Source organism: Dasypus novemcinctus, chromosome 31, assembly GCF_030445035.2.
Source record: "Dasypus novemcinctus isolate mDasNov1 chromosome 31, mDasNov1.1.hap2, whole genome shotgun sequence".
Classification (NCBI taxonomy): Eukaryota; Metazoa; Chordata; class Mammalia; order Cingulata; family Dasypodidae; genus Dasypus; species Dasypus novemcinctus.
This window is the reverse complement of record NC_080703.1, coordinates 43,803,081-43,822,180: the sequence shown is the minus strand read 5'-3', so window position 1 is coordinate 43,822,180 and position 19,100 is coordinate 43,803,081. Positions and strand designations below refer to the sequence as shown.

At 40.1% G+C, this 19,100-nt stretch overlaps 1 protein-coding gene across 2 annotated transcripts in view; it reads right to left on the bottom strand.

The window, feature by feature from the left end:
- The window catches only part of ATP2C1 (ATPase secretory pathway Ca2+ transporting 1), a 175,734-nt gene that overhangs the window by 5,777 nt on the left and 150,857 nt on the right, over positions 1 to 19,100 (bottom strand). For both annotated transcript variants that reach the window (XM_004464741.5, XM_058290625.2), the window contains exons 20-23: positions 12,757 to 12,807; positions 11,707 to 11,873; positions 10,310 to 10,378; positions 302 to 418 (exon numbers count right to left, since the gene is read on the bottom strand). In XM_004464741.5, the coding sequence (XP_004464798.1) occupies positions 302 to 418; positions 10,310 to 10,378; positions 11,707 to 11,873; positions 12,757 to 12,807 (404 nt within the window). The remainder of the gene's footprint in view (positions 1 to 301; positions 419 to 10,309; positions 10,379 to 11,706; positions 11,874 to 12,756; positions 12,808 to 19,100) is intronic.

Sequence of the window (19,100 nt, the reverse complement as noted above, 5' to 3'; positions counted from 1 at the left end):
TGGGTGTGAACATTGAATCAGAGATTTCTCTACTGCACTCTTGGAAATAAGAAAGCTTACTTCCTGAGGGCAGGGACTGGTTCCCTGATCTGTTCCTAGTGTAAGGTGACGCATCACACACTGTAAAGGGTTTGGGTCCACACTGCATGATGAGTATCCAAAGAGAAAAAAATGACATGTGTGCATCACACAATTTATAACAAATATGAAGACACCGCTGAAAGAAGCTTTAAAAAACTTAATTAGCAGTACATCATGCCTTCCTTCTCTTTCTAAATTCATCTGTGAAAAAAACTGTTACCTCTGAGCTGGAGGTCCATCCATAATAATATTGATCCACAAAATCTGCATGGCATTGAGAGGATTAGGAAAGTTCATTAATGTAGCCAGTGAGATCAAAGTTAATGCTGCTATACTCCTATTGGAAACAAAAGTCATTAAAAAAATTGTCAGCATGATAGCTTCCTCATCATGTGATTACTTTTTTAGTATTTAAAATCTCGTGTTATGACCATGCTTTTATGAAGAAAGTGTAAATTTTAAGTAACATATGCTTCATACATACAAACATTTTGAGGCTGAAAATTAATTCTTAAAATCCAGTTGTTGTTTTTTTAAAAAAGATGTTCACTATCATTTTAATTAGGGTAAAGCAAACTAAAGCCACATGGAGATTCAACCACACCCACCAGAATGAGTAACATTTAAAGGGAGGGGAGCGGCAAGATGGCGGCAGAGTTGGGCTCCTCCAGGCAGCGCACCCTGCAGGGCAGTGAGTAATCACCCAGAGCTAGCTGAAGCACCTGTCTGAGGGACCAGGAGACTAGGAGAGCACCCTGCAACATCCTTCAGAGAATGGAAGCAGGAGACTGCCCATGTGCAGAGAAGACTCGTGCGCAGAGCTCATGATGGAGGCAGGGGCTGGTGCCCATTCTCCACCTTTGGAGTTGTCCCACAGCTGGAATTGGAAGCTCCACTTCCCAAAAACGGGAGGAAGAGCTGGTCAGGCACCAACTTCAGCTACTGATTAGTAAATTGACTGGCTGAAGTACAACTCTAAGAACAGCTCAAGTTTGAACCTGTCCAAGAGTGAAAGAAGCCAGTAGCCACCACTTCAACTGCCCCTGGCTTGAGGGGAGCGGGGCTGACTGAAAATCACGGTGAAGGGGAGGAGCAGCTTCTTTCACCCAGATCAGTCTGCAGCTCTAGCCCAGCCCCAGCCCGCCTCCAGCAGGAGAACCGCTGGCAGAAACCGCAGCAGGCTCTCCAGACACCTGCGGGCACTTTCAGCCGGCAAAGACTGGAGACCCATACACCTGCGGCTCCCTGCCCGCACCCCAAAAGGATAGGAGAGGAGCTGTGTTTCCTTGGCCTCTCTGGGCAACTCTAGCTGCGTTCAGTGTGCGTGGACTGGTTTCTTGAGCACCTTTGATTCAATCTCCACCTGTGCCCCCCACCCCCCACAGGACAGGAGGGGGCTGGTGTTTCCTCAGCCTCTCTGGACAGCTATTGGTGTTTTTGGTCAGTGCAGACCAGTGTGCTGGGCGCCTGTGGTTCCACCCCCAGCCCTAAAGGGCAAAGGCACTGCACTCCCTCGGCCTCTCAGGGCAACTGCAGGCACATATGGCCCACAAGGACCAGACTGCTGGGCTCTCCTGAGGGTCCAGCCCCACCCCTGGCGGGGGGGGGGGGGGGTCAGCGCTACATCAGTCTACCTATCCAACTGTGGTCAGTTTTGACCTGCACAGCTTAGTCTGCTGCCCACACCTGCAGCTCCATCCCATCCCAGGCAGGGGAGGAAGGGACATGAATCTTCATCACTCTCTCCAGGCAACCATGGGTGGTCATGGCCTACACAGCTTGGATTACTACACACGGCTGCATGTCTGTCCCTGCCCTAGCAGAGGAGAAAGGTGGGAGAAGCCTCACCTCATCAGTCCCTGGGGCAACGTGGGCAGCTTCAGCCTCCACAGCTTAGAGCACCAACTACATCCTCAGCTCCTACTACAAAGTCAGCAAGGGAGAAAGGCAAGAACGCTCTAAAGAGAGAAACTACCCAGAATAAATATTCTAGTAAGCCAGATGCCAAGAAACCATCAAAAATTTACAATCCATACTGATAAACAGGAACGCATGGCCAAAGGAACAAGATAAGCCTACAGGTGACGTAAAGGAGTGGAGACAACTAATCATAGATGTTCAAACAAATCTCCTTAATAAATTCAATAAGATGGCTACATAGATTAGGATATTAAGACGACACTGGATGAGCACAAAGAATTTGAAATCACAGAAAAACAGCAGATCTTATGGGAATGAAAAGCACAATAAATGAAATTAAAAATACAGTAGAGGGAAGTGGACTTGGCCCAATGGACAAGGCGTCCACCTACCACATGGGAGGTCCGCAGTTCAAACCCCACACCTCCTTGACCCGTGTGGAGCTGGCCCATGTGCAGTGCTGATGCACCCAAGGAGTGCTGTGCCACGCAGGGGTGTCCTCCGCGTAGGAGTGCCCCACGTGCAAGAAGTACACCCCGTAAGGAGAGCCACCCAGAGCGAAACAAAGTGCAGCCTGCCCAGAAATGGTGCTGCACACATGGAGAGCTGACGCAGCAAGATGACGCAACAGAAAGAAATACAGATTCCCGGTGCCACTGATAAGGATAGAAATGGTCACAGAAGAACACACAGCCAATGGACATAGAGAGAAGACAACTGTGTGTGGTGGGGAGAAATAAATAAAAATAAAAATCAAATAAAAATACAGTAGAGGCATAACAGCAGATTTGAGGAGGCAGAAGAAAGGATAAGTGAGCTTGAAGACATGGACTCAGAAAATGAGCATATAAAAGAATGAAAAAAATTGTACAGGGTCTTAGGGAACTAAATGATGGCAAAAGATGTGCAAACATACATGTCATGGGAGTCCCAGAAGAAGAAGGTAAAAGAAGCAGAAGGAATATTTCAGGAAATAATGGTAGAAAATTTCCCAAACCTACTGAAGGACGTGGATATTCATGTCCAAGAGGCACAACATATTCCCACCTGAATAAATCCAAAGAGACTTACTCAGAGATGCTAATCTAATTAGAGTGTCAAATGCCAAAGACAAAGACAGAATTCTGAAAGCAGCAAGAGAAAAGCAAGGCACCACATATAAGGTATATCTAATAAGATTAAGTGACAATTTCTCAACAGAAACCATGGAGGCAAGAAGACAGGTATGGATGGAGGAATAGAGTATGGACTAGAGTGGACTTACTGATATTCTATGATGGAACTATTGTGATTAGTAATGGAAGAAATTGTAGCACTGATGTGGAGACAGTGGCTACCATAGCTGCTGAGGGTAGGGAGAGGGAAGAAGAGATGTGATGTAGGGATATTTTCAGGACTTGGAGTTGTCTTGGGTGGTGCTTCAGGGATAGATGCTGGACACTGTATGTCCTGCCATGGCCGACTGCGTGGACCGGGGGAAAAGTGTAAACTACAAAGTAAACCACTATCCATGTGCTGCAGCAGTGCTCCAAAATGTATTCACCAAATGTAATGAATGTCCCATGATGATGAAAGAGGTTGCTGATGTGGGAGGAGTGGGGTGTGGGGGATGGGGGTTATATGCGGACCTCATATTTTTTAATGTAACATTAAAAAAAAAAAAGATAAAGAAAAAAAAAAAGATACTGCAACAGAAAAACCACCACCCAAGAATCTTAAACCTGGCAAGACTGTCTTTAAAAATGAGGGCTGTAAAAAAACAAACAAACATGAGAGTAAGTTTAGAATATTCACAAATAAACAAAAACTGAGCATTTATAACCAAGAGACCAGCTTTGCAGGAAATACTAAAGGGAGTGCTACAATCTGAAAAGATAAGAGAAAGAGGCCTGGAAGAGAGTCTAGAAATGAAGATTAGATCAATAAAAGTAACTAAAAGACTGAAAAGAGTGGTGAAAATAAGATAGGACAGATAAAACCCAAAGGTCAAAATGTGGAAGGAACTGACTTTACAATAATAACATTGACTGCTAATGTATTAAAAATCTCCAATCAAAAGACAGACTGGAGGAACGGATAAGAAAATATGAGCCATCTAATATACTGTCTACAAAAAACTCACCTTAGACCAAAGGATACAAGACAAAGTGACAGGTTGGAAAAGATTATTTCACACATGCAGTAACCAAAAAAAAGCTGGAGGAGCTGAACTTATATTGGATGAAATAGGCTTTAAAAGCAAAGAGGCTGTTAGACACAAAGAAGAACATCATATAATAATAAAATGAGCAATTTACCAGGAAGAAATAACCATCATAAATGCATATGCACTGAACCAGGATGCCCCAAATTACGTGAGACAAACACTGGCAAAACTGAAGGGAGAAAGAGAAGTGCTACAGTAATAGTTGAAGACTTCAATACACCACTCTCAGGATTGGGCAGAACATCTGGGCAGAGGATCAATAAAGAAAGAGAGTATTTGAACAATATGATACATGGACTAAATCTAAAACACATACACAGAACACTGCACCCCAAAACAGAAGAATCTACATTCTTGTCAAGTACTCATAGATCTTAGTAGAGGATAGACCATGATGTGTCACAAAGCAGATCTCAATAAGTTTAAAAGATCAAAATTATACAATGTACTTTCTCTGGTCATAATGGAATAACACTGGAAACCAATAGGCAAAAAGGGGAAAATTCACATATATATGGAGATTAAACAACACACTCTTAAATAATCAGGGGGTCAAAGAGGAAACTGCAAGAAATCAACATCTCAAGATGAATGAAAATGAGAACACAATGTATCAGAACCTAGGGGATACAATGAAGGCAGTGTTGAAAGGGAAATTTATAGCCTCTACTGCTTACATTAAAAAGAAGAGCTAAAATCAATGGCCTAAGTACACAGCTGGAGGAACACCTAACTAAAAGTTCACCTAACTATTCCCAAATCAAGCAGAAGGAATGAAATAACAAAGATCACAACAGAAATAAATGAAATTGAGAACAAAAAAATAGAATTAACAAAACCAAAAGCTGGTTCTTCAAAAAGATTAACAAAATCATCAAACCCTTAGCTAGACTGACAAAGAAAGAAAGAGAAATGATGCAAATAAAATAAAAAATGAAAACAGGGACATTTGGGAAATGGGTGTGGCTCAACCAACTGGGCTCCCGTCTACCATATAGGAGGTCCAGGGTTCGATGCCCAGGGCCTCCCAGTGAGGGCAAGCTGGCCCATGCGGGAATGCATCCCCGCGCAGGAATGCCAGCCAACACAGAGAGCTGGTACAGCAAGATGGCACAACAAGAGATACAGAGGGGAGAAAACAAGAAGACGTAGCAACACAGGGACCTGAGGTGGTGCAAGAGAGTATCGCCTCTCTCCTACGCTGGAAGGTCCCAGGATCCGTTCCCAGAGCTGCCTAATGAGAACGCAAACAAACACAGAACACACGGCAAATGGATAGAGAGCAGACAACGGGGGGATGGGGGGGGGGGGGGGGAATAAAATAAATCACAAAAAAACCCACAAAAACCAGCATTAATACTGACACACAAAAATAAAAGATGATGAAAGAATACCAAGAATAACTGTATGCCAAAAACTAGACAATGAAGATAAAACAGAAAAATTCCTAGGAACATACAAACAACTATACTAACCCTAGAAGAAATAGAAGACTTCAATAAACCAATCACAAGTAAAGAGATTCAAGCAACAACCATCACAAAGATCCCCAAAATGTAAAGCCCAGTGGAATGATGGTTCCACTGGTCAGTACTACCAAGCATTCAAATAAGATTTAAAACCAATCTTATTCAAACTCTTCCAAAAAAACTGAACAAAAAGAAGCACTATCAAACTCATTCTATGAAGTCAACAGCACCCTAATACCAAAGCAAGATAAAGATATTAGGAAAAAATAAAATTCCAAACTCATTTCTCTAATGTCTAATGAATATGGATGCAAAAATCCTCGACAAAATATTTGCTAAATGAATTAAAAAAAAAAACACATTAAAACAGTGTTCTTAACCTTTTTTGCTCCACGGACCCCCGTGCCAGTCAGGTGAAAACCACAGACCCCTTCTCAGAACATAGCGATAGATAGTTCTATGACATGCAACATTGGCATGTCTTTAAATTAAATTTTAAGATTATTCAAAATCACGTTTTAAAACTTTCCCATATTTTCAATACCCGATAAGCTAACACAGTTCAACATCTGTTCAAAAGGTCACTTTAAGTAAACACTTAGAAATTCAATTTTTCCCACACCATCATAAAACCATCTCCACAATTTTACCAACCTTTTTGCAGGCAGTTATCCACTGCACTCAGAACACACTACATCAAAATAAAAATCATACAAAATGCACATGATACCATGTACTACTTAGTATTAATAAATACATCATACCTGCATCAACACAACCCCACAACAATAATGCTTTTTGAATTTCAATTCAAACTCACAATTCAGATGCACTGACATCTTTCCACAGACACCCCTGGGGGTCTCTGGACCCCTGGTTAAGAGCCCCTGCATTAAAAGAAACATTCATCATGATCAAGCGGGTTTTATACCAGGCATGCAAGGGTGATTCAACATAAGGAAATCAATCAGCATAATACACTATATTAATAAATCAAAGAAGAAAAATCACATGATCATATTGATGGACACAGAAAAGGCATTTGACAAAACACAGCATTCTTTCTTCATAAAATACTACAAAAGATAGGAATTGAGGGAAACTTTCTCAACACGATGAAGGCCATATATGACAAATCCACAGCTAACATCAATGGTGAAAGACCAAAATCTGTTGACATCAGGAACAAGACGAGGATGCCCACCGTCACCACTGCTGTTCTACAGAGTGCTAGAGGCTCTAGCTAGAGCAATTAGGCAAGAAAAAGAAATAAAAGGCATCCAAGTCAGAAAGGAAGAAGCAAAACTATCTCCAATCACAGAGGATATGCTTCTATACCCAGAAAGTCCTGAAAAATCTATGACAAAGAGCTAATAAACAATTTCAGCAGAGTGGCAGGATACAATATTAATACACAAAAATCAGTTGTTTCTACACACTACTAATGTGCAATCTGAGGAGAAATTCAGGGAAAAAAATTCCACTTACAACAGCAACTAAAAGAATCAAATATTTAGGAATAAATCTAACCAAGGACATAAAGCACTTGTATTCAGAAAGCTATGAAGCATTGTTAAAAGAAAACTTAAAAAGACCTAAATAAGTGGAAGAACATTCTGAGCTCACAAATAAGACTAAATATCATAATATGTCAATTCTACTCAAATTGATACACAGATTCAATGCAATCCTGATAAAAACACTACCAGCATTTTTCAAGAAATGGAAAACAATTAACATTTCTTTGGAAGAGTAAGTTGGAGTACTCTCACTTCTGGACTTTAAATCATATTATCTAGCTACAGTGGTAAAAACAGCATAGTACTGGCATAAAAGATACATAAACAATGGAACCAAACAGATGGATAAGAGACAGACCCTCACATCTAGGTTCAGGTGATTTTTGACAAGCCTGTCAAACCCACCCAGCTGGGACAGGACAGTCTATTCAACAAATGCTGCTGGGAGAACTGAATATCCATATATGAAAGAAAGAGTAGCCCTATTTTACACCTTACACAAAAATTAACTCAAAATGGGTCAAAGACATAAATATAAAAGCTAGAACCATAAAAGCTCCTAGAAGAAAATGTAGGAAAACAATTTCAAGATCTGGTGGTAGGTGGTGGATAAATGGGACTTATTCAAACTTAAAACACTTATGTGATTCAAAGGACTTCATCAAGAAGGTGAAAAGGCTGCCCACTCAATGAGAGAAAGTATTTGGAAATCACATATCCAATAAGGGTTTGACTTCCATTTTATATAAAGAGATCATAAAACTCAACAATAGAAGAGCAAGCAATCCAGTTAAACATGGGCAAAAGATTTATATAGACATTTCTCCAAAGAGAAACTATAAATGGCAAAAAAGCATGTGAAAAAAAGGTTCAGTATGACTAGCTATTAGGGAAATGCAATTCGAAATGACAATGAGGTTTTATCTAGCATTGCACAGAGTGACCATTTTAAAAAAACATAGAACATTAAGTGCTGGAGAGGATAGAGAGTAACAGGAACCCTCCTTCACTGTTGATGGGATTATAAAATAGTACAGCCTCTTTGGAAGATGGTTTGGGGGTTCCTCAGGAAACTGAATATATAACTACATATGATCCAGAAATTCCTCTACTAGGAATATACCCAGAACGGAGAACAGTGACAGCAATAGACATTTACACACCAATGTTCATAATGGCTTTATTCATAATTGCCAAAAAGAGGGAAACAATCCAAGTGTCCATCAACCACTGAATGGATAAACAAAATGTGGTGTATACATATAATGAAACACTATGCTGCAGTAAGAATGTGGTTTATAAATGGCATTGGGGATGAAAAGGGTAGTCTAGAGATGTAAATGTCAATTGAAAAAAAGCTAGAGAATAATCTAGGAACTGAATAACATATTGAATCCAGAGGTAGCTAAGGATTGTGATTAATAGTACGAATACAAAAATGTCCTTTTATGAAATAGAAGAAATGTACTTCACTATTGTTAAGGTGGTAACAATGTAGAGAGCATGGGGAAAATACAATTAATGTAGCCTATGGACTATAGTCAACAATACTATAATATTCCTGTATCAATGCAAGAATAATATTCTTGTATCAATGCAATACTATGTTAATAATAGAGGGATATGGAAAAAAATATACCAAATGTACAGAGAATTTAGTTAGCAATAGAAGTCTGATAATGATATCTCCCAATTTGTTAACAAATGTTCCACAACAATGTGGTGTGTTGGTGGAGGGGTGTTGTATGGGAATTCCACAGATGTGTATGATTGTTTTGTAAGTTCACAACTTCTCTAATAAAAACCTATTAAAAAAAAAAGGCAATACCAAATATTGGAAAGAATATGGATCAACTAAAACTCTTAAACACTGCTAGTGGGAATGTAAAATGACAACCATTTTGAGAAACACTTTGCCAACTTCTTAAAAAGTTTAACAAACTCTTCCTATACGACCCAAATTCTATTCTTAGGTAAAATAAAAGCATATGCCCACACAAAGATTTGACTGTAAACATTCATAGCAGCTCTATTTGTAATAACCATATATGGAAATAACCCAACCTTTCATCCCAGCACAAACAAATGAATAAACAAATTGTGGCATATCCATACAGTGGAATATTACTAGCAACAAAAAGGAATAACTATTGATATACATTTCAACTTGGATGAGTCTCAAAATAACTGTTGAGTGAAAGAAGCCAGGTAATAAAGAGGATATACTATGTGATTTCATTTAAGTAAAATCTAAAAGATTAATTTTTTAATACATTTTTTGTGATCTATGTGTCTTTTTTTAAAAAAGGCAATTAAATTTAAAAAGTCCAAAAAATAAAAAAAAACTTAAAATAAAAAAAAGATTAATGGGCACAGATTAGTGGTGCCCTGGAGACAGGAGTGGCCTGGGCAGAGAAAGGGACGAGGAAGGAATTACAAAGGGACACAAGGAAAGTTTGGGGAGTGGCAAGTATGTTCATTACCGTGATGGCGGTGATAGGGTCAAAAATCACCAAACTCTATACTTTATGTACAATTTATTTTGGGCCTGTTATGCAAAACTATAGAAAAGTCTGTTAAGAACTTTTAATAAAAGTTAAGAAAAAGAATGTCAATGGCAACAGGGATATAGAGGATAAGAATGACTGGACTGGGGTGAAATTCATCTAATCCTGTCCTGATCTAAGCCTTGAAGGATGACAACCCACAGTATTTTAACAAAGGTTTTGCAAGATATATTTGGGCAACAGCAGCAAATAGAGGAACATTTTAAACTTGAGTTCAGAATAGCTGTTGCTACACAACAGTTAACAATTCAAAGGATATTTTGTGAACTGCTTTTTTAACTACAGAAAAACCATTCTAGTTCTGCAAAAAGATACCAAGAGGAAACACTGAGGTCTGATACCCTTTCCCTAGGTATTTCAGAAGTTATTAAGTATATCACAACAGTTATTTTAAATTTCATAATACAGTAATTTCCATGTTGGGAAATTTGCCCATGAACCACCCTCAGAAATAGAGCCCAGAAACTTCCTGGCATTCTGCTTGAATTCTACTTCTCATACAATTTATCCAGAAAACCAGTGGAGATAAACTTCTTACAAACTTACGTGCTCAACTGGAATCTAACAAAGTTTTTAATGTTGTTATAAATTCCTTTACCCTCTTCAATTGCAGACCTGAAATTTAAAATAAAGATGAAGTAAGAAATAGTCACTCAAAAATAAAGATACACCTAAATGAAAACACTGCAGAATTATGTTTAAAAAAAGTTCCAACTGATATAACATATACCACTAAAATAACCAATTGTTTTCCTCACATAATTAAGATTGGGGGAAAAAATCATTCATTTTAACAAGGAATAAAAGCTAGCCCTGCCTGAACTAATTTTATTACATAATATAAAAACTCTTATTCTTAAAAAGATATTTCAACATTAAAATCACACATTGTCTCTCTATGGAATAAACCAATTTATAATCTCAAAATGATTATCTTCTTTATCCCTCTGACTTCATTTTTTTTAGAGGTATAAGATGCATGATAAGGGTTTAAATTAATGTATATCAGGAATTAAATGGCAAATGAGATATGTAATAGTTACAGAATTAAAGTTGTTTGCTGTTCCTCCACACAAACTAGAACTATATTGCAGAGAAGTTATATAAATTATAAAAGGATATGCTTTACAAAGATTCATGTAAAATTCTCTCATTTGGCTGACTCTAGAAAAACACAAGTTTATTAAACAAGTTCTCCTTTCTTCCAAGATTCTTACACATTGCTAAGAATGGAAAGAAAAAAAACGTCTTCCATCCTTTCAAGAGCTGGCGTGCTCAGGAATCCTGAGCTCCCACAAGCTTGGTTTTATACAGCAATGGGATATAAAGCACCTGGGGCGTGAAATTTACATCTATCACTTAAGTGAGTAAGAATCAGTCATCTAAATAGCTCGAAAAAGTAGATTCAGGTGATCCACCTAAACACAAAGAAACAGACCCTGCCAGCTATTTATACCGGAGGCGTAAATCAATTAGAAACTGTGGCTGAAGGAAACATTACTTTCAACTATTCGAATTTACATCGCAAAACCAGGGCATCGTGAATAATTGCTGACCTAAGGAAACAGGAAAGGATATGAACTTGACTAATGTTTAATACTTGCAAGGTGCTGCACCTGCACAATTCTGAGAGTGCGAATTTAACTAGAATAAAAGCAATGTTCTAGTGCCTAGAAAGTGTGATACGGGGCTGGCAGTCAGTATTCCTTTCTGAAAGGAATGGTCCCACCATTTACTATGCCCTTTCTACTCCACAGAAACCATGGTCTCTATAACTGCACACTAAGGCCGCAACATTAATCTGGTAAGACAGCTTAGTTTAAATGATAAATACTGCTATTTTCTGCCAGCTAAATAGTCCGGAGATGGGGAGCGGTATATTAAAAAAAGAAAAAAAAGTGGGGGAAGGTTCTTCAATGAGCATCCAGTAAAACCACACTTACATTATGGTTTGGAAGTCGTCATCCACCAGGATCATGTCTGCGGCCTCCTTGCAAACATCCGTGCCAGTCTGGCCCATGGCGACGCCGATGTCGGCAGCCTTCAGAGCCACCGCATCGTTCACTCCATCCCCGGTCATGGCCACGACCGCCCCGTTCTTCTGTAGAGACTGGAGTGGGTGAGAGGTCACAGGGGGAGTGGGAGAATGCCGACAAAAACGTAGCTTCCACTCAGAGAAAAAGGATAAACAATCTTCTCATTTCTGTGATTTACACAACTAGGATCAGTTTTCCAATTTTTCACTTATAAGGGGGTCTTAGTAAAATAACCTGTAGGAAAGGATGCCATCAGTACTCCCGTCTGTGAGAATTCCATGTCTAAAGTCTGACCCACGAGCACCTACACCAGCTGTTCTCACCACAGGTGATTTCACTCCCTGTCTGGAGACAGTTTTGCTTATCACAAAGGAGGGTCAGTGCTACTGGCATCTAGGGGTAGGGCAGGGGGGCTGTGAAACACACTACAAAAGCAGCCTCCCACAACAAAGAATTTTCCAGACCAAAATATCAGCAGTGCCAAGAAACCCTGAACCATATAATGGCAGGCAACGGTGAAACTTAACTCCATTAACTTATGGATACTATGTCAACTGCTTTGTATATATTTAGCTAATATAAATAAATACAGCCTTTTAAATACTATTTGTACACTCAAATTTTTTTCTTATTGGATTTATTCAGTTTCTGAGTGATGTTCTTCACACTGGGATGAGGTGGCTGTGTACCCCTGCCAGAACATATTTCTACTGTCAACTGTTTAAAATTACTTTATATTTACAGATATTTCATTACTGTTTTCCTCTATATCTTATGTGCTAACCTAAATTTCCTATTAGTGTTTCCATTTCAAACTTTAAAAAATGACCTGTTTTACTTCAAAATACTTTTGACTTTAATGCTCTATCAATATGCTTAAGTAATGGAAACATAATGAAAGACAAGAAGTAGCATTTTATATGAAGAGATAAAACAATATGATTCTTAGACACATACCTTAATAATTTTCATCTTGTGTCTTGGACTGGCTCTGTAAAATACTGCAACCTGTTCAAATACAGGACACACTAAAAATCTTCAACGTAAAGATACATCAGAATAATCCAGGCACTTATAACCACCATGATTTCTTACTTATTTGACCTATATTTTAATTTGTCAGGGATCAAGCTTAAGCAATACAACATATATTTCTCTTTTTTTCCCTACATATTTTTCTTAAAACATCCACTGCCACAATCATTTCAAACTTTACTTAAGGTACCACAGTAAATAAACAATCTAAACCAATCATCCTATTTGTCACACTGTTTAAACTGTGAAGAAAAACACCCTTATTCTTGAAATGTTTCAGAGACAAAGAAAAAATTTTCTTCCGCCTGTTTCTCATGACACTCAATGTACAGCCTAAATGGCCTTTTCCCTTTACAATCTCTTCAGGGGAGAAAAAGAACAGCTGCTTCTCAATGCCTGTAGAGCCATCCATTAACACATCAAGTTTCTGCTCATTTTCCTTTATTCACATTAATTCCTTAGTCTATTTTTTCTCCAAATCGGTTATCGGTTCTATAGCTTCTCTATCCAAGACACATATTGGAACCTTTTTCTGAACTGGTATCCTGGTTCCTGAAACCCTTTCACTGTGCCACAAAGCAAGCCAACAAAAGAATCCCCATATTCTCAACCTTTTTGCCTTCTTGCTCGAACCCAGTTTCTCTATGAAATACTGCTACCCTGATAAGCCTCTCATGTAGCACTACTGAAGACAGTTAGTAAGGTAAGGATTCAATAGATGGATCTAAAACTGGCAAAAAGTCCACATGGACATCGATAACCCCAAGAGGGCTGCTGGAAGACCCCGGCCACAAGATTCTGCCATTCCAGACTTTCTCGGAAGCCAGCGGAAGCCCCGGATAGTCCCCAAGGACTTTCTTATTGGGCCCTCACAGGGGATTGAAGGGTGGAGTAATAATCAAAACAGCAAACAACTAGAATCCTCCCCTGCCATTAGGAAAGGGGTGGCATATTAATGGTTCAAAAAGCAGCTCCCCCGTTTTGGACCCCTGTTCCTGCCCTCTGCGCCCCGCTCTCAGTTTTTCCTCTGCTATGATGGCCATGCAAGTAAAACCTGGGCATCTATAATCTATAATCTATAATGGAGAATTGTAGACTGTAAATCAGCCCACTTTATCACGTTTCAGCCCCTTCCTCTTCACCTGAGACCCATGGTCTGTTATTTTCTCCCATTTCTTTTCACTCCCTACCTGAATCAATTATTGGCCTAAAGATAGAGGTTTGCAATGATTACCAGGTCATAAGGCTGTGGCTCCATTCTGATCGACTGAGCAAACTGCCTACGTGTGGAACACAGAATCTCTCCCCCCAAGAAGGAGCCCTAACACTGTGGGAATGGAGCAGATAAGGACCCTCATCCTGTCCGGGCCATCAAACCCTCCTGCATGCCAAGAAAACCCTACCTCCCAGGCCACCGCCCCCAAGCCATGCACAAGAAGAATTCACTTTTACAGCCCTTTATTGACCCAAGGCTGCATTGTGGACCCTAACCCCTCCCCACGAACTACCATCTCCCCGCCTATCGATGTACTGTATAAATTCACATCTGCACCTTCCAAGAGCAAACTGAAGTCTCTCTTCAGACCCCAGCATGCTGGTGGGGCGGCTGAAGTCTGTTCTTCAGACCCCCTCCACTGGGAGAGCCTCTCAATACATTCTCTGCCTGTTACATCAGTCTCTGTGTCCCAGTGAATGCTGTTTTTCTCTAACACCTAACTCACCCAATATGCTCTTGAAATTCATTTCTGCAACATAGTCAAGAACCTAGACAAAATCTGGGAACACTATCAAGAGGAGCCTGGGGATGGAGCAGTTGTCCGCCATTCTCCCTTTCTTTTCCAAAAAACCTCGGTTTTGAGTGTTACCCAAGACGCTCAGTCCCACTAACTGCAAGCGCCTGCTGCTCCCCAGTTCACTCTCCCTTGGCTCCACAAAGATCTCAACATCTGCCTCAGTGTCATGCTAGCAATACTTCCCTGCTCACTTAAAGGATTAGTTCATATTCATCTTCTCTCATCTCCAATCTCCCTTCTCCAGCCTCACTTTAAACTGACAACCTTGTTTCCTACTTCAAAGAAAACGGAATCAGAAGAGAATGTCAGAACAACAGAAGCGGACGAAAAGAACACCACGCAGCGAAAGGAGACAGAGAACAGACAACCGGGGTGGGGGCAGGGGGAAGAAGGAGAGAGAAATAAATTTTTAAAAAAGAGAGAGAATGTCAGGTCTTTCAGGAAGATGGTGGACTATGAAGACACAGGACTCTCTTCTCCTCCAGAAAAATAGCTGGAGGACAGGCTGAAACAGCCTGGGAAAATTTTCTAGGGTTTAGGACTTGAGGTGAAGGCTGGACACCGCCCAGAGGAGAGAGGTACCAAGGAGGGGAAGCGCGACGACAGAACTGTGGGCTGAAACCAGCGGCGGCTGCCGGCGCCTCCCCACACCAGACACGAGGATTCTCAGCCTCTGGGCTGCGGCTCCAGTAAAGGGGGCTGCAGGGACCCACCATTCCAGGAAAGGGGGGACAGAGGGGCACAGCCTCAGGCTGACCTAGCTTCTGACCCACAGATCTGGTCAGCCCGTCCCAGGAGCCCTTCCAGGCCAGGTGGGGCCGCACCATTGTTTGCCTTGGAGGGGGCAAGGGCTAAAGGTGCACGACCTTCCAATCTCCTCCTCTGCTAACCAGGACCGATTGTTGAGGACCCAGAGGGGAGTGGAAGTATTTCCTACCCAGGAAAAGGGAGGGGCTGCCAGGCAAGGCTGGAGAACTGTCTCTGAGGAAGTCTGAAGGACAAGGCTCCTAGCCAGCAGGCAGGGGCTCTATCACACGGATCCCGTCTGTGTTGTAACACACACTCCTACCAGCCCCTGAACTGAGAGCCACCAGTGAGCGCCGTCTGCTGGCAGACCAAGGAAGTGCACGTGAGAAAAATAAAACTAAGGAGAGGCTTTTTCAGGCCTCCAGAGCCTCCCCCCCCCAAGGCCCCAGGAAGCAGTCTGCAGCCATTTACTGGGCCCAGTGTCCAGTTTTGAGCAACCAGCAGGGAAAATCCTAACAATCCAGGTTGAGCCAAGAATCAGACAGCAGTGATAATACACAGCCTCCTGCCATGAAATCCCTACAAAAGAGAAAGAAATCAAATACCTGAGTAAACTACAACCTAATCAGATCCTAGACATCAGCAAAAAATTACAAGCCATACTAAGGAAATAGAAGACATGACCCAAGAAAGGAATATATCAAAGCCCCAGAAGAGAAGCAGAGTTTGAGAGAGCTAATCAATGAGATGCACAAATTTCCAAAATCAAATTAATGAGTTGAAAGACAATGTGACTAAAAAGATAAAGGACATCAAGAAGACACTGAGCAAGCACGAAGAATATGAAATCTTAACAGTAATGTTCACAAGAAGAATTCATGGGAATGATAGATACAAGAGGTGAGATAAAAAACACATTAGAGTCATATAACAGCAGGCTCAAAATGATAGAAAGAATAAGTGATAAGGAAGAAAGAACAGCTAAAACCGAAGAAAGGAAAGAACAGAGAGAGAGAAAAGAATGGAAAAAGTTGAGCAGAGGCTCAAAGAGTTTAATGACAACAGGAAAGACAACAAGATATGTGCCATGGGAGTTCCAGAAGGATAAGAGAAGGGAAAAGGGGCAAAAAGTGTGTTTAAGGAAGTAGCCGAAAGTTTCCTCTCACAAAAGAAATGAACTTACATGTCCAAGAAGCACACTGTACCCCACAGAATAAATCTGAAGAGACCTACTCCAAACACATACTACTCAGAATGAGAAAGAGGAAATTCTCAGAGCAGCAAGGGAGAAGCAAACTATCACAAACAAGCAACGCCCAGTAATGTTCATGTGGGTTTCTCTTGAGAAACCATGGAGGTGAGAAGACACTGGTATGATACAATTAGGACCCTGAAAGAGAAAAACTTCCAGCTGAGAATTCTTTATCCAGCAAAATTGTCCAAATATGAAAAAGAGTATAAAATATTCACAAACAGAAACTAAGAGAGTTTGTAAAAAAGAATCCACCTTTGCAGGAAATAGTAAAGGAAGCCTTAGAACCTCAAATAAAAAGACAGGAGAGAGAGGCCTGGAGGAGAGTATAGAAGAAAGAATAGAGAAAGGAGAACCAAAAGAGTAAAAAGACATGCAAAAAATAATACAACATAGGAATCAAAGAATAAAATGGTGGAAGTAAAAGTGTACTTACAATAATATCAGTAAATATAAACGGACTGAATTCCCCAGTCAAATGATACAGGCTGACAGAATGGATAAAAACACATAAGTCATCCATATGCAGTTTACAAGACTCTCCTTAGACCCAGAGATACAAACTGGCTGAAAGTGTAAGGTTGGAAAAAGATACTTCAGGCAAATAGTAGCCAAAAAAGAGTAGGGGTAGCTATACTAATTATCAGGCAAAACAGACTTTAAATGCAAAGCAGTTTGAAGAGATACAAAAGGCCATTATATATTAATAAAACGGACAATCCACCAGGAAGATGTATCATTCATATATATCTATACAGCTAACCAGAGTGCCCCAAAATACATTAGATTAACTCTGGGAAAACTGAAGGGAAAAAGACATCTCTACAATAATCACTGGAGACTTCAACACTCACCCACTCACATCATTAGATAGAAATAAACAGAAGATCAACAAGGAAACATAGAACTTGAACAATATGATAAACCAGGTATACCTAACATACACAGAATATTGCACCCAAACTCAGCAGGTTATACATTCCTGTTAAATGCCCATGGATCTCTCTCCATGATAGACCACGTTAGGACACATTGCAGCATTCAAGAAATATAAAAAGAATGAAATTATACAAAGCACCTTTTCAGATCATATTGGAATGAAACTGGAAATCAATAATAGGAAAAAGTAAATTCAAAAATGTGTGGAGAAGCGCTGTGGCTCACTCCGCTGGGCTCCCGTCTACCATAGGGGAGGCCCTGGGTTCACGTCCCGGAGCCTCCTTGTGAAGGCAGGCTTGCCCGCATGCTGCGGAGAGCCACCTGGCCCGCAAGCGCTGCAGAGAGCCAACTCAGCAAGGTGACACACACAAAAAAGAGATAAGCAAAAATGCAGAAGAAGCAAACGGACACAGAGAGCAGACAGCAAGCAAGCCGCAAGGGGGTGGTGGAAATAAACAATGAAATAAAATACAAACACAGAAGAACATACAGCAAATGGACACAGAAAGCAGACAGCAAGCGAAAAGCTGCAAAGGGGGGAGGGATTAAAAAAAAAATGTGTGTGAAGGCTGAACAATAAACTCCTAAATAATCAGTGGGTCAAAGTAGAAACTGCAAGTGAAATCTGTAAATACACTGAGACTAAGGAAAATGAGAACACAACTTATCAAAACTTATGGGATATAGTGAAGGCAGTCTTCAGAGGCAAATTGATAGCCCTAAATGCCTATATTAAAAAAAAAGAGGGAGCTCATCTCATAGATTTAACTGAACAACTAGAGAAACCAGAAAAAGAACAGCAAACCAATCCCTAAGCAGGGAGAAGGAAAGAAATCATAAAGATTAGAGAGGAAAGAAATGAAATTGAGAACAAAAAAAAGAGAAACATTTTTTTAAAAGCTGGTTCTTTGAGAAGATCAATAAAATTGACAAATCCCTAGCTAGACTACCAAAAAAAAAAAAAAGAGAAAATACAAATAAATACAAATAGAGATGAAAGGGGGAAATGACAACTGACCTCAAAGAAATAAAAAGAATCATAAGGTGATATTATGAGAAACTGTATGCCAACAAACTAGACAACCTACATGAAATGGACAGATTCCTAAAAATACACATTCTACACTGATGCTAAAACAAACACAAGAACTTAACAAACTAATCACATTTAAAGAGACTGAACTCATCCTCAAAAATCTCCCAGCAAAGAAAGTCCAAGACCAGATGCCTTCACATGTGAATTCTACCAAGCATTTCAAAAAGAATGAACAGCAATCCACTTTAAACTCTGCTAAAAAATTGAAGAAAAGGGAAAATTACCCAACACCTTTTATGAAGCCAACATCACTCTAATACCAAAGCCAAATAAAGATACTTCAAGAAAAGAACATTACAGACCAATTTCTCTAATGATCACAGATGCAAAAATTCTCAACAAAACACTTGCAAATCTTACCCAATAGCGTACCAAATGACATACATCAAGATCAAGTGGAATTTATTCCTGGTATGCTAGGCTCGTTCAGCATGAAAAT